The sequence below is a fragment of the Diceros bicornis genome, chromosome 17, assembly GCF_020826845.1.
Source record: "Diceros bicornis minor isolate mBicDic1 chromosome 17, mDicBic1.mat.cur, whole genome shotgun sequence".
Taxonomy (NCBI): Eukaryota; Metazoa; Chordata; class Mammalia; order Perissodactyla; family Rhinocerotidae; genus Diceros; species Diceros bicornis.
In genome coordinates this window covers 2,464,707-2,480,623 of record NC_080756.1, presented here as the reverse complement: position 1 = coordinate 2,480,623, position 15,917 = coordinate 2,464,707, and the positions used below count along the sequence as shown (strand labels likewise).

Sequence of the window (15,917 nt, the reverse complement as noted above, 5' to 3'; positions counted from 1 at the left end):
GAAACACCATCTTATATCAGCATGGAAAATTGATGCTATTGTGAACTCAGTATGGAAAAAAATCTGAATAGACCAAACTTCTTAGAAGATTAGAAGATGTGGTTTTTGGGGGCTGGAGTTTATTTAATGTGATATTTTACAATCCACACTGTTTTATGTCATTATAGTGACTTTATAGTCCACGTCAGTGGATGTAACTGCTTTTCCTTTCTTTTTGTTGACTGTCTGTGTTTCTGTTTTGGCATGGGGGAAAAGCTGCTTCCTGTCTGTGACACCTGGGAAGACACAGTGTGGGCCTACTTTCGGGTGATGGTGGACAGTCTGGTGGAACAGGAGGTCCGGACATCAGTCATGACTCTGGATGAAACGGAAGAACTCCCTAGAGAGTACCTGGAAGCCAAGTGAGTTTGTTGTTGGTTTGTAGTATGCTCTGTGAAGTTGTATTTGTAGCCTTTGTTCATATTATTAATATTATTTTATCCCTTTCCTGTTCTTTCTTTCAAAGTTGGACCTTAGAAAAGGTTTTTGAAGAACTTCAGGCTACTGATAAAAAGGTAAATATGAATATTTTAGGATAACTGGAATAGGAAACAATAAATGTTACGCTATTGTGCACGGTAGCAGAAAGGCAAAAAGTGTGTGAAACCTTGTCATCTCCTCCTTTTCCTCATCTATTATACACATGAGAGACATTCTTTAAAAGGAAGAAGCTTAAGTATTTAGATGTATTTAAAGTAATACATCATTCCTCTTTCTTTGGTTTAGGATTGGTTTCATCTAAATATATGGTATACATGTAAGCTAATTTATCCCTTTCCTTTTGAAAAATTAAAACACATAATGGAAAATTAACAGGCTTTCTTTTCCTAGATCTCAAAATAATCTAGTATTTTTTAAAGTAATATTCTTTTAAAAAATTTTAAGTAACCAAAGTAATACTGTATGTCCTTGGAACAAAATAATCCCAAAATATAAGTAAAATCTTTATAAACACTTTCTCTAAACCCTTTTGTGGTTGTTCTCATTCCCCTGAGATGATAAAGCAGATTGACACGTACCCTTCTGTGTCCTTTTCCACACTCTCACAAGTACGTGTAAATAATGTCGATATTCCACCGTAGGATTTTGGTTTTTGTTTTTCACGTTGTACTGCATACATTACTCTACAACTTGGAGGGGTTTTTTTTCACTTAATGATACTCTCTCCAGGTTAGTGGATAAGGATTTAACAACCTAACTTATTCTTTTTAATAGGTACATAATATTCTGTAGAATGATGTATAATTTTTAAAATCATTTCCTTTGGTGATATTTAGGTTGTTTCTAGCACCGCAGTGAACATTCTTGTATACCTATATGCTTATCTACCAGTCCTGTTTCTTTAGGATAAGTTTCTTGAAAGCAGGGTTGCTGCGTTAAAGCTTATATTAATTACCAGGTTGTAGCTGTTAATTTATAGTCCCACAAGTAATTTATTTTATTATTATTATTATTTTTTAATTTTATTTATTTATTTTTTCCCCCAAAGCCCCAGTAGATAGTTGTATGACATGGCTGCACATCCCTCTAGTTGCTGTACGTGGGACGTGGCCTCAGCATGGCCGGAGAAGTGGTGCATCAGTGCGCACCTGGGATCCGAACCCTGGGCCGCCAGCAGTGGAGTGTGTGCACTTAACCGCTAAGCCATGGGGTCGGCCCCCCACAAGTAATTTATTAATGTGCTCATTTCCCTGCATTCTCAGAGGTCCCAAACATCACCCTTTTGATTTTGTGCCAATCCGTCGGATTAGGTGGGAAGAAGAGCTCAGTGTGCTGCTTACCTTTCTTGTCTGTTCACAGACTAAGCGAGTTTCCTGTTTAGTGACCATTTGCGAATTTCCTATTCAGATTTTTTATCTATTTTTCTGCTGGGTTTTTTCTTTTCCTTATTTTTGTATATGAACTCTTTGTAAAGTAAGGAAATTAATGCTTTTTCTGTCAAATGTCTATTAGCAGTCTATTATTTTGAGGTTCCAGCTAATGAAAATAAAATAAGACAGTCAAGGAATAGATATAAATATTACAAAGGGGAGAACATTTATATATGATAAAATTATAAATCTAGGAACTCAAGACTCAGTAAGTGACTGGAATTAATAAGAGAATTAATAAGAGAATTTGTTAAAGTATCTAAATTCAAGAAAAAAAAATCATAGCCTTTCTGTACTTGTTACAACTAGTTAGAAAAGGATATAGCCCCCCCCAAAAAAGTCCCATTTAAATTATAGACCAGAACTATAAGATATCTAGAAATAAAATTAACCAGGAGTTTGAAGGCCTTTATAAAGAAAACTATAGAATCTTATTGAAAGACATGAATAAATATATACATGTTCCTGGATGAGAGGATTTAATGTAAATGTCAGTCATTCCAAAATTAACATAGAAAGCTAATGCTTTGGGGGATTATTTCTAGACAGAAAATTTCCAAACAGAAGAATAAGTAAGAATGGGAAGAAAATTTGGAAAAGAACAATAGTTACAGGATTCTTGTCTTAATAAAACTTAATATAAAGATAACAGCAGTACGGTATAGAATTGGCACAGGAACAAATAGATCAGTGGAACACAGAAGTCCCATATCAGATCCAAGTGTATTTGAGAACTTAACAGGTGACAGAGTGACCTTTCATTTTAGAGGAAAAGGGATGGTTTATTTAGATACATGGTGTGGGTGTAATTGACTTTCCATCCGGAAAGAAAACAGAGCTAGATCCCTACTTATGCCATGTTTTAAAATAAATTCCAGATGGAGCAAAGGCTTGAATGTTTAAAAAGAATAAATGCTGAAAGAAAATTTAGATAACCAAATAAAAATTTAAAATATTTGACAAAAAATAAACTGTTTGCTTCAAAAAATCCAGCTGCAGGTTACTCGTAAATGGTTTTTTAAACTCTGTCTAATTATGTTGTGATGGGTTGTGTTACTCTTGGTGCCACGTGTGGCAGAGAATACCCAAAGAATGCTTCTAAGAAGTGTGTTCATGTTGAAAGAAACCTTACAGTTCATTTCGCTGAGTCACGAGTGCCCTTCCTTTCTGGTCCACCATGGAGTGCCAAGGAACACAGTAGTAATATATAAAAAATGGAAGTTTAATAACATTCACAGAGATTAAATTGTTTTATCACAGTTCTCTGCTTTCAAAGATATTGTTCAGTCCTGGATTTGTAAGCCTTGAGTATATTCCAAAGGCAGTATCCTTCCCACATTTTATTCTCTTTTGATCTCAGAAGATCTTTTATTTCCAACTTTCTCTTTGTATATGTTATTTCAAAAAGTTTGACATTTTTAGTTTGACAATGAATACATACTACAGAGTGAACACCAGAAGATTTATGGAAAATGTAAAAATTTTTTCAGAGAGTTCTGGAAGAGAATCAAGAACATTATCATATAGTTCAAAAATTCCTTATCCTGGGAGACATTGATGGTAAGATATTATAGTTTTATTTTACTTTGTATGAGTTCTTTGTTTTCTTATAGTAGTTTTGTAAAAAGTTACCAAAACAATCATACAACTCACCACATCTTTTAGTCTTTATAAATATTCGCCTATTTGAGTGCAGCTGTTCAGCTAACTGTTAGAAAGTTTGAATTTAACCCAGAGTTTGTTTTGTATGATGGTTATTAACAATGAGATAGTGACTTAACTGCACTGTGGAAATTCAGTCAGTGTTCTTGGTAATGTTTCTTTCTCTTCCTTTGATTTTTACCCTATTGCTGCGTCTTTGCTTTGATGCTCATAGGTTTGATGGATGAGTTCAGCAAGTGGCTTTCCAAAAGCAGAAATAATCTACCTGGACACCTCCTTCGCTTCATGACTCACCTCATTTTGTTTTTTCGAACGCTGGGACTACAGACCAAAGTAAATAAAACAAACCGTTTACCCTTCCCTGCAAGGCTGTTGCTGTATACCCATCATCAGGAAAACACACTGCTTTTCTGTCGTTGTTTTCTAGAAACGGTGATAATGGTGCAGAAGTCTTCTCTCTAGTCTCATATGGTCCCTCAGTGATAACTGACTGTTGTGACCTGTTAGGGTTCCAATCCGTGGCTGCAGAATGCTGATGGTTACCTGGTTTTTGGTAAATTCGTAACTTTAATGCTCATCAATATCCAACTCTAAATCAACCAGCTAAAGCTGCTAACTGAACCAGCCTAAGTTCTCTGTGAGAGTTTAAACCTTTGTCTTCTTCTTTCCACATTTTCTTCAGAGCATGTGTGGAAGGCAGAATGATAGAGTAGTTGAAAGCCTGGGCTTTGGAGTAACAATCTGGGTTCCCATCCTTACTCAACAGCTTCTAGCTTTGTAATTCTGGGCAAATAAAACCTCCGTAGGTCTTGGTTTCTTCCTCTGTAAAATGTGAACAGTCATAGTAACCACCCACAGAGAGTTAGGGTGAGATTAAATCAGGCGATACATGAACTTTGCTAAGTACCCAGGCTGGCATACAGTTACTGCTCAATGGTAAATATTAAAATCACTAAATCATTTAATAGCAGAATTTTTATTAGATATCTTGCTGGTACGCATAAGCAGTTGTGTTTATAACTGAATTATATCTTTTTTTCCTATGAAGGAAGAAGTTTCCATTGAGGTTTTAAAGACATACATACAGGTAAACTTTGAGAATCCACAATTTGATTCTTTTTTTTTTTTTTTTTTACTATTTTAATGAAAACAAAAATCAGAATGATAATTTATTACCCAGTGGCAGGCAAGTCATCAGAATCCATCAGAAATCTTTTAATTATCTTAAGTACATTTTTTTCAATTTAAAATTATGCTTTATAGCAGCACAAATCCATGTCTGTATGACTCTCTCCTAAATATGTTTGAAATTGTGAAGTAAACTTTTTAAAAAGCACTGCTGATCCTAGAACTTGTATTGTTGACATACTTTGATCTTTTCTATTTTTTAGCTTTTAATAAATGAGAAACATACAAATCTCATAGCATTTTACACCTGTCATTTGCCTCAAGACCTGGCTGTTGCCCAGTATGCGTTATTTTTGGAAGGAGTTACAGAGTTTGAACAGCGTCACCATTGCCTGGAATTAGCCAAAGAAGCAGGTAGAAACGGTTAGCGCTTCCTCTATTGGGCCTTGCAGGCAGATGATCATTTGGCTTTAGTGACATTTATCCTTCTAGTTGTACATCTTATTTTTCTTGAGAAAAAAAAAAGAATCAAATGTTCAACGAAATTCTATTTTAGGAATAAAATAACTGATAACTGTAACTCGTGTAAAATGTCTTTTAATTTTGTCATTTTCTTTTATAATGTCTTGCATAATTTACGTTACAGTTTTAAAAAATTGTTATCCCAAATTTACTAAATCATTATGACTGATTAATTCTTGTTTTTGTCTCTTCAAAAAATTCTTCAGATTTGGATATTGCAACTATAACAAAAACTGTAGTTGAGAATATTCGAAAGAAAGACAACGGTGAATTCAGTCATCATGACCTGGCCCCATCCCTGGATACCGGCACTACTGAGGTGATGGGGGGTGTTATGTAACTCCTGATGCTCCCCCAGGTTGTTCTCTGGTGAATTCTGCCTTCAAATACTCTGGCTTCTTTCTTTTTTTAAGCATTTCTCCTTGTCAGCCAAAACCTTTTAAATTATAAAAATTGACAGGAAATTTAAGGTCTTAGGTAAGGGATTACTTATAGTAGTATTATCTTAAAGGAAGCTTCTTTAATAAAAAAAACCTGAGCATTGGATTTTTGCTCATCAGATTGTTCTAGATACTTGATCAGTCACTAACTCTTATAGCAGTAGCTTGCTTACTCCTATTTTCAGAAAAGAATAGAAAGTTTTATCTAGGAAAGAAAAAAACTTGAGAGTAGCACTTAAAGGAGGCCTGTGGTTAGGTTGGTAGTACACAGAATATATGATGCCAGAGTCACGGTCTAGGACGTTTCTCTGTAATCCAAAAGGGAGCCATTAAATGTGAAAATAAGCGAAGAAAGCTAGATTCTTTCATGATTTTGTATAACTTAAGGGAAAATGATGTTCACTAGAAGTGCCAGGTGTAAGTTAATTCTATAATTTGCAGAATATCTTAGGAAAAAACACAGTTGATGTTTCTATTTTTCAATTAAATGAATAGGAGGACCGTTTGAAGATTGATGTAATTGACTGGTTGGTATTTGACCCAGCACAGAGGGCGGAAGCACTAAAACAAGGCAATGCAATAATGAGGAAATTCTTGGGTATGCTGTATTTTTATTTTCTTTTTTAAAGTTTTTGTTGAAATCCATGTACTCTTGAACTTTGTATTGTTTTTTGTTTTTCTAATCCTTCCAGTAGGGGAGGGTACAGATCAGCAACTCTTATATATCAAACCCAGTATTATGAAACAGAACATATTTAACAATGAATTTTCATGGCCGCCTCAATTTTGCATATACTCTTAAGGCTTTGAAAAATGTAATTGCTTTTTTTAAGACAAATAAGTATGTAAAAGTAACTGCATTTAATGAATCCTTTTGTGACTCTCACATTGAAATAAGGAAGAGGCCCAGCCATTAGGTAGAAAGATCGCCGAGACCTTTCACAGAAGTATCTTGGGACCTGAAATGGTTACAGCTGACTGTAAAAGTTGCAAACCAGTGATTTGACTCCTTTAAACCATTACATAGAAATCCATATATATTGAAAAATTGTACCTCTTTTTCACAGCATCAAAAAAGCACGAAGCTGCAAAAGAAGTATTTGTGAAAATTCCTCAGGATTCTATAGCAGAAATCTACAATCAGTGGGAGGAACAAGGAATGGAAAGTCCACTTCCTGCCGAAGATGATAATGCTATCAGAGAACATTTGTGCATTCGAGCTTATCTGGTGAGATCGTAAAGAAAACCACAAACGTGCCTGTCTGCATGGTGATTTTTCAGATTCACTCTCAGACTTTGAACTATTTTTCCAGAAGTGGTGATTGACCATCTTATCTCCTTTGTGACTGTGGTACTGACTGATCCACAGGGCATAGAGGTCATGACCTGGTCTTCATTAGCCTTCAGTGCTGACTGACCAAGAACATCTCCCATGGTGGACAGTGTGTGATGTCTGAAACTTAGGTTTTCTTAAGATTCTTTGAATGCTTGGCTCAACTTTAATATTTCTGCTTTTGGCAATAACTGAGAAAAGCAAGATATTCTATATTTGTTATGACTAAAATAACAACATACTTATTCAAAATTCATTCAGCAAATAATGAAGTGATTACATTGGGCTGGGTTCTAGGGGTTAATTTGTGGACAGCTGTCCATCCTTGCCCTCTAGAAGCTAGAACAGGCTAGTGAAGAAGACAGACATGTAAACGTGCATACGTCACAGGGTGATGATGACATCGCGGGGTGATGACATCACAGGGTAATAAGGACATCACAGAGTGACGACATCACAGGGTGATGAATGTCAAGATACATATGTGGTCAGGGTGCTGAGATAGGAGTAGGTGCCAGAAAACACAATATACACAGACACATGTATATATACACCTTGCTGGTGTTTGTCACTTGACAAAACATTTATTCACAATGATTTTCTTTTGCATAAAAAATAAACATTAAACAGTTTTATTTCTTGATGTTGCAAAATTATTTCTAATAACCAAGTTTTAAAAGCTTTGTTGAACATATGTGAAAAGTTTTATTTCTTTTTTGTTTTTTTCTATTTTATTTTACATTTTAGGAAGCCCATGAAACCTTTAATGAGTGGTTTAAGCATATGAATTCAGCTCCACAAAAACCTACTTTGACACCTCAAGCAACTTTTACTGAGAAAGTGGCTCACGAACACAAAGAAAAGAAATATGAAGTAAGTGGAATATAGATGAGACATGTCTGCTGCAGCTTAAAAATACACGTCATGTATGTGAAGAGGTCATTTCTTCAGCAGTGATATTCCTATTGTAACAGGCGATCTTCCTATTAATGTTCCACTTTGAAAAAGAGCCATCTGTTTAGTTACTTTTCTGTAGATAATTAACGAAACATAAAAGTTACATAAACATACAAAACATAAAACGAAACATAGCTTCAGGTGACATTAGCGTTCATTTACGAAGTTAACAGCAGTGTTTTATTTACCTGCAGTCTGTCGATGTTTATTTTTATATTTGGCTGACTGAATGTCAGCTCGTTAGAATGATGTTCCTTGTATATATTCCTGTGTATTCTTTGCAAATCCATCCTTTGTTGGTTTCAGTCCACTATATGTCTACTCTGTGTCTGTTTTGCAGATGGATTATAGCATCTGGAAAGGGCACTTGGATGCTCTCACTGCTGATGTGAAGGAGAAAATGTACAACGTCTTGTTGTTTGTTGATGGAGGGTGGATGGTGGATGTTAGAGAGGTAAGCTGTGTGCATGGTTTATAACTAAAAGAAAACAAACCAAAAAACAAACTATGTCATTTTTTAAAAGTTCTGTCTCTGAATAGGAGTATCTGTGGATCTTATATAACCATTGTACTTACAACTGAACATCCCATAATTTAAGCCTAAACGGAAGATACTAGCTAGGGCATAGGAATATTTGACTCTTGGGTAAACTATTTCTGCAGATTTAATATGTTCACTCAGAATACTAAAATCTAATTTTTTAAAAGTCAGGACCTAAAAATTTAATTATACATGTATTCAACTCAATTTAGGGATATGAAAATAAGTCTGATAGTTTGAGTAAGACACATATAAAGCAGTGGCTCTCACCTCTGAGCTATCCATTTAAATGACCTGAGGAGCTTTTAAAAAGTACTGGGTTCCACCCCTAGAGATTCTGATTTAATTCATCTGAGGTAGGCCTGGGCTTCTTTTTTAATCACCTGGAGAGCTTTAATGTGTAGCCTGGGTTGAGAACCAGTTACAAACACATAGATTAAATATTTTATGAGTTCAAGAAAAGAAAAGGTTGCTTCTTCCTGGAAGAGATCTGGACAGGATGCTTGAAAGGTGCAGCATTTCGCTGAGTCTTGCACGAATGGGGTAGAATCTGGATGAGCTGAGGGGGGGGAAGGCAGGTAGTAGTCAGGCGAGGGGAAGACTGAGGCCGGTCCTGGGGCGTGGCGGAAACAGTGAGTGACTCGTTTTGCCCCTGCAGACCTGTGATCTGTGCAAGGAGAATTGAAATGCTGGGGTCTTGGCTGTTCGGTGTGTTATTTGAACAGAGAAACCAAGGAGTGTCCTTGGTATCTTCCCTTCCGCCGTTCCCTGTGTCTCAATATAGTCACTCCTATTTTTTTGGCTACTACATGTTTCTGGCTCCTCTGGCTTCCCTTTTCTGGTCAGAAGCAAAAACATTAGGCATAGGAGACGATTTGAGCCCCTATTTGCTACTATTCCTGATAGAGTAATTACCTTAACCGTCTCCACTTCTTATCCTAAATTCATACTAGAACTCTGCTGACTTCATAAATAGTTTTGAAGCTTTAGCAGGTTCCTAAAGCTAAACTTTTCTCTTCTAATTCATGCTGGTGCTCATGGAGATAAAATTTTAGTGTTGCAAAAAGCTAATTAAATGTCATTTAAATTTTGAAGACTTGAGTGCCCTATTTATACATAAATCTTTACTCGAATTATTAGTTAATCTTAGTAGATTATATCATGAAAGCCACAAAATAGACAGTCTGGCATATTGTAAAAATGGAGTTCAAATGGAAGGCAATGAATGATACCATTTTGTTTTCTCAAACATGTAAAAATCAATATTCAGTCTCAATCGATTCTTCAAATCTAATCTAGAGGGAAGAGACTTCTTGAACAATCAAATGATAAGTAATGATATTTTGAGTCACCTTGCTTGAGTTTAGCTTAATATTCTTACATGTTCAACAAAGTAGGAAATTATTCAAGGCTCCTGCTAGCACATACATCACTTGTATAAGAATTAGGAAATAGTACCCCTTCTCTTATATCGAGAGAGTCCATGCCAAGTGCACCTGACCTGTAGGACAGAGCACAGCCCCCACTCACTCACCTGGCCAGCCACCACTGTGCAAGGCATAGCTGTACAAGATCGCCCTGGCAGTCTACGCCGTCCCCTATGTCTACACCTCAGGTGTTTACATAACTGGAGAATGGTCCCCTTGGTGCTGGAGGCTGGTGCACATGGGGACAGTGGGGGCAGGAGGATGGAGCGGGCAGGTCATCTTTACCTACTTGGCACCACCTCTGCCTCCACCACATTCTAGTCGAAGCCTCAACTGTCTTTCCCTTGCTTCCCACTCTTTCTTCTACAGTCCCTTCCTCATATAGACCAGCTAGTAGTCCTTTTAAATAGATGAATAAATGAATGAAATAATGAATAAACAGTGAATAAATAAATGAAATAGATGTCACTCTCCTACCCACAACCTTCTGATGGCTTCTCATTATACTTGGAATAAAACCCAGAGTTCTTTTCTTGACGTCCAGGATCACACACACACTGGACCTTGACTACCTCCCCAGTCCTGCACCCTGCTGCTCTCCCCTCACTATGGTCCAGCCTTCTGGGCCTCTGCTATTGCCCCTCTGCTGAGAACGCTCTTTCCTCGAGATGTCTGCATGGATGGCTTCCCTACTTCCTTCAGCAGTCTGCTCAAATGTCGTCTCTCTTTAGAGACCCTCCCCACCCCAACCCCATCCTAAATAGCATGTGTACATATACACACACACCTGTCACTTTCTTTTTTTTTTTTGATGTTTTATTTATTTTATTTTATTTTTTTGTGAGGAGATCAGCCCTGAGCTAACATCTGCCACTCCTCCTCTTTTTTTGCGGAGGAAGACTGGCCCTGGGCTAACATCCATGCCCATCTTCCTCCACTTTATATGGGACGCTGCCACAGCATGGCTTAACAAGCAATGCATCGGTGCGAGCCAGAATCCAAATCGGCGAATCCCGGGCCGCTGCAGCGGAGCGCACACACTTAACCGCTTGCGCCACGGGCAGGCCCCCACCTGTCACTTTCTGTGTCCTTATCCTGCATTAGTTTTCTTCATGGCACTTCCCTGATCTAATGTACATTTATTTGCATTTTGTATGTCTACCCCCATTAGGATGTAACCTTCAGGAAGGGAGCAACGGTGTTTTCTTCATTTCTCTGGCCTCAGCACTTAAAATAATGCCTGGAACATAAGAGGCTTTCAGGAAGTATTTGGTAAATGAATGGCACTACATCATTGCGGTGAATGCAACTCTCCATGTTAGGGATACCTGTGATATCAGGACAGGTCAACTCCTGCTGTCAGCACATATCAGTTATGTGTTGAGTTTTTCTCACATATGAGACACTATTTGTCCATGATGGAAAGGATCTTTTCATTTTTTTTATTTACAGGATTTTTTAAAGCTTTTGTTCATTCAGATGAGAAAAACATCATAGGTTGTGGCAGAAGAATGTACTCCCTTTTCCTTGTGGCACATTGCTGGGCCCATCAGGCGTGGTTCTGAATGGCTGACAGCAGCTGACGTGCTGGTGTGGGGATCCATTATAGTCATCAGAAGAGACCCCTGTCACACACCCTGACATTTGGCAGCAGCAGGATTTAGGAGAAGCAGGTCCAGAATCCATCCCTGTGAGATGAGCTTGTTAATAATCCTGCAGCCACTTTGAGGTGATAAGGAGTCTAGGAGCCAAGGGTACTTTGCCTCTCTCGAATAAGGGGAAAGACAACATCGGAGCACAAATGGAATGACCCAGAAAGAAACAGTCCTCTCACTCTTAACACGCTCCTGCAGAGATCGCTAATATGAATTATGAGTGAGACTTTGAGGTATGTTAAAGCCACCTCTGTAGGTGGCAAGTGCCTACTGGAGAAAAGAAATGGAGGTGCTTTCCTTTTGAAAGCTAAGAAAGGCAAAGCATGCATTTTAATATCTGCTTTTATGTATCTCTCAAAGCAAGACTAAAAGATTGATGGACAGTGGTTTTTCCTGCGTGTGGAAACCTGACCCAGGTCAGACTAAGGTAGTACAGTTATTCATTGGCAGAATTACAGTGACATCGTGCTGCTTCACACCTCCACTTATGTCTGCCTTTGACAAGTGTTTTAGCAACTTATCATAGCCTCTCACAGGAAGATGTTTTTAGTGGTTAATATAATCGTCATCCGGAAAAACAATTTCCAAACTTCTAAGGCCGCCTTTTTAAAAAGTTGTTAGGTGTCGTATTAGGCTTCTCAAAGGACCAGTTGTTGGTTTAGCTTCTCCTGTTTTCTGTTTTGTTTTACACCATGAGTTCTGTGGATTTCCTTCCTATGTTTAAGATTATTTCAGAAATTTCAGTGTAGTTGGGTACCTTTTTATTATTTGAGTTTTCAAATGTGTGGTAAGAAGATATAGTGAGCATAAAATGGTCTGTTCTTCTGTACTTTTCTTTTTTTTTCTTCTGCACTCTTACTTCCACATAACTTTCTAGAAAGATCCATGTATAGTTATAAGAAATGATAATTGTTTTCTCTACATTAAGTTTTCCTCATATATCTGTCAGTTCTGTCTCCTTCATTGTATTGTTAAGCTGTCCCTCCCTGCACATCTCTCCCCGCCATGACAGCGGTCCCTGCTGTGGTCTGGTGGGTCTTCAGCCCTCCTTGGACCTGTCTGCACCTCCATCTGCCCGTGTCCAGGGGTGGGGATTGTTTTCTGTTCTGATGTTTGCTCTGGTGGTCTTCAGTTTCTCTTAGTCTTTCTGTGCATGTTTTTATTCAAGACATAGTAAGTTTATTAGAAATACAAATTCAGAAGCATTTTGTGTCCATTATCAGACGTGTGACTCCTCTGTAGTGTATTTTCTTCATCTTCATGCTTTTTTGCCAAACAATCTTGTCCACTCGATACCATGATTGAACCTGGCCTTGTCTTATTTTTAATGGGCGTGATAAGCTTTGGAGAAACTCTTTAGTTTCTACCTGTTGCATTTCAGTTTTGATTCAGTACTTGACTTTTTTATAAGGGTATTTAGCTTAAAGTTCTTAAAACAACTCCTTGATGTCTGTCTGTAGGATGCTGAAGAAGACCATGAAAGAACACATCAGATGGTTTTACTGCGAAAGCTCTGTCTGCCAATGTTGTGTTTCCTGCTTCACACCATACTGCACAGCACGGGTCAGTATCAGGAGTGCCTGCAGTTAGCAGACATGGTGTCCTCTGAGCGCCACAAGCTGTATCTGGTGAGTTCCAGAGCATCTGCATTTGCAAATTTTAGTAATTTGATGAACTCTGTAATAATATTTAATTTTGTGAGATGTGTTTATATTTTTTAGCTGTTCTTAGATTTTCTTAAAACAATGGTCCGGTTATAATGTTTGTCCTTTTTTTCCAAAATATGTATACATTCCTAAGCAGTTAGAAGTACATAGACTAGCTCAGAGAAATAGCTTTGAAGTTCTTGGACCCTGCTAATATACTGGCCTCTGGCTGCATAAGTCTTCATGAGGAATTTCTTCTCGTATTAAGCTAATCAGGTTGCTTAGGTGACTCTAAGTTCATACTTTTCTTTGTTCTTTCATTCTTAACTTTTTTCTCTTTTTTTAAAATCAGGTATTTTCTAAGGAAGAACTAAGGAAATTGCTACAGAAGTTAAGAGAATCCTCTCTAATGCTCCTAGACCAGGGACTTGATCCATTAGGATATGAAATTCAGTCATAATTCATCTGCTCTTTGTAATCTCACTAATTTCCATGATAAATGGAATTTTTTGTAAAATATACATATTTGTAATTACTGGGTTTTTTCTTTTGCATTATCATGGGGAAAATGTTTGTAAAATTTAGACATTTAAATTTTGTACTTTTCAGAATATTATGGTGACAGTGAAAATTTAATGTATTATATCACTATTTCTCTTTATTAATAAAATTATATAAAATTAAAATTTTCTGTTCTTAGAAATTCCAGGATTATCTATTATGTAATAAGAAATTAAATTTCCTATTATCCCACTTTTTTCCTGTGATCATAAGTACTCTGTATCTTAAAATTATAAAGAGGATGGAAAGTAGGTTCATTTTTAAGCCAGGTATGTAATTTGTCATTTATCATAAAATTTAGTATTTTGTAAATATTACAGTGAAGAAGATGAACATAGCAAGAATATTATTTTCTTTACTTTGAAGACATTTCTAGTGTATTAACTCTCATGCAGCAGACCTGCTCTAAAATAAGCTGAAGCGTGGAAGGACTGAGTGTAGCACCTGGCACACAGTGAGCACTGGAGACGGGGGGTACAGAGTGAGAGAGGTCGAATCCAGCCCTCCAGCCCTCCTAGCAGGGGAAATGCAGGTCATCGGAACAGGAAGAAACTATTTCCAGCTGAAAGGTCTCCAAGGAAGTAGGATTTGGGCTGGGGTCTAAGTAAAGCACTGAATTAGCAAAGAGAATAAAGCACAGGAAGGTGAAGGCACTGCAGATTAAGGAATCGGCACGAGAAAGGCCTAGAACTGGTGAGTGCACGTCTGTGCATCAGCAAGTGTGCCAAACGGACGAGAGCGCAGGGCTCACAAATGGGAGAGAGCGAGACTGGGACAGAAAACATGGTCTAGACTAGTAGCTCCCACGGCTGGCCGATGATCTGAATCACCTGTGGAGTTTGTTCAGTTCCTATTTATAGATGCTCCCCCTGGAGATGTCTGGCTCAGGAGGCTGGGATGGGGTCACGATTTGCATTGTTAAGTATAAATGCCATGGCTGCTTCTAATCAGCTAGGTTCGGGGCCTTCTGGCTTAAATCAGGGGTGGGTGCTGGGTCCTGCACCCAGGGCAGCAGTCAGTCCTAACTCTGGCCTCTTGGCGTCAGCAGGGAGGAGGTGTAGAGGCAACGGGTTCTGCCTCAAGTTTGGATTTATGCCAGCCAAAGTGATCCAGAGGTGAAATGTTCATTCAGCAAAGCCTCTTGAATTCTTACACCTCACCAGGCGTCCATTTAAAAAATGAGGGAGAGCAGTATGAACTGATATGGAGGGATAACTCGAACAAAACATGTATGGGATTTGTATGCTGAAAACAACAAAATACTGATGAAAGAAACCACAGAAGAGCAGAATAAATGGAGAGACACACCATGTTCATTAACTGGAAGACTCATGTAGTCAAGATGTCAGTTCTCCCCAAATTGTTACAAGTTGAGCACAATTCCTAGCAAAATTCCAGCAAGAAAACAGATTGTCTGTTAGTTGGTAGACTGAATTAATATTGATTTTCTTAGGTGTGACAGTGGTACTGTGGCTAGGAAGGAGAGTGTCCTTAGTCTTAGGAGACGAACGCTGAAATATCTAGAGACTAAAGGTCGTGAAGTCTGCACTCGGAAATGGTTTAGCTTTAACATAAAAGTCAACAGAGATAAAGCAAATAGGGCAAAATGTTAACTAATGGATCGATGTGAAGGGCACAGCAGTGTTTATTATACTAGTCATTCAACTTTTCTGTTGATTTAAAACTTTCAAGATAAAAGATCTGGGTGGAGTTCAATAAATCGTGATGGAACAACTGACTATCCACATGGAAACTAAGTGAATCCTGCCACCTACTTTATACCATATACAAAAATTAGTTAGAGACAGATTGTAAACCTGAATATAAAAGCTACCACTGTAAAGCTTTTAAGAAAAAGAATATCTTTCTGACCTGAGGGTAAGCAAAGATTTCCCATACAAGAGAAGAAAGCAATAACCATAAAGGAAAAAACTGACTAGACTTCAAAATATAAAACCGTGCTCACAAAGACACCATTAAGAAAATAAGCAAGCCACAGACTGGAAGAAAATATTTGCAAAAAAAGTGGACAAAATACTAGAACAGGTGCTTTATAAAGGAAGACATATACATAACCAGTGAGCCCAAGAAAAAGTGCTCAAATCAATGTGAATGCAAATTAAAACCACGAACTA

At 37.7% G+C, this 15,917-nt stretch overlaps 1 protein-coding gene across 7 annotated transcripts in view; it reads left to right on the top strand.

The window, feature by feature from the left end:
- Nucleotides 1-15,518, top strand: part of NUP107 (nucleoporin 107) — a 47,689-nt gene extending 32,171 nt beyond the window's left edge. For 6 of the 7 annotated variants that reach the window (XM_058557677.1, XM_058557673.1, XM_058557675.1 and 3 more), the window contains 13 exons: nt 256-401; nt 506-554; nt 3,401-3,470; nt 3,787-3,905; nt 4,621-4,659; nt 4,964-5,114; nt 5,429-5,541; nt 6,158-6,260; nt 6,730-6,890; nt 7,743-7,868; nt 8,293-8,406; nt 13,036-13,203; nt 13,574-15,518. In XM_058557677.1, the coding sequence (XP_058413660.1) occupies nt 256-401; nt 506-554; nt 3,401-3,470; nt 3,787-3,905; nt 4,621-4,659; nt 4,964-5,114; nt 5,429-5,541; nt 6,158-6,260; nt 6,730-6,890; nt 7,743-7,868; nt 8,293-8,406; nt 13,036-13,203; nt 13,574-13,681 (1,467 nt within the window). In that variant the 3' untranslated portion in view covers nt 13,682-15,518. Of the gene's footprint in view, nt 1-255; nt 402-505; nt 555-3,400; nt 3,471-3,786; nt 3,906-4,620; nt 4,660-4,963; nt 5,115-5,428; nt 5,542-6,157; nt 6,261-6,729; nt 6,891-7,742; nt 7,869-8,292; nt 8,407-11,091; nt 11,193-13,035; nt 13,204-13,573 lie in introns of those variants that run through there. The other variant, XM_058557678.1, reaches the window with a different exon arrangement.
- The last annotated feature ends 399 nt before the right edge of the window (nt 15,519-15,917 follow it).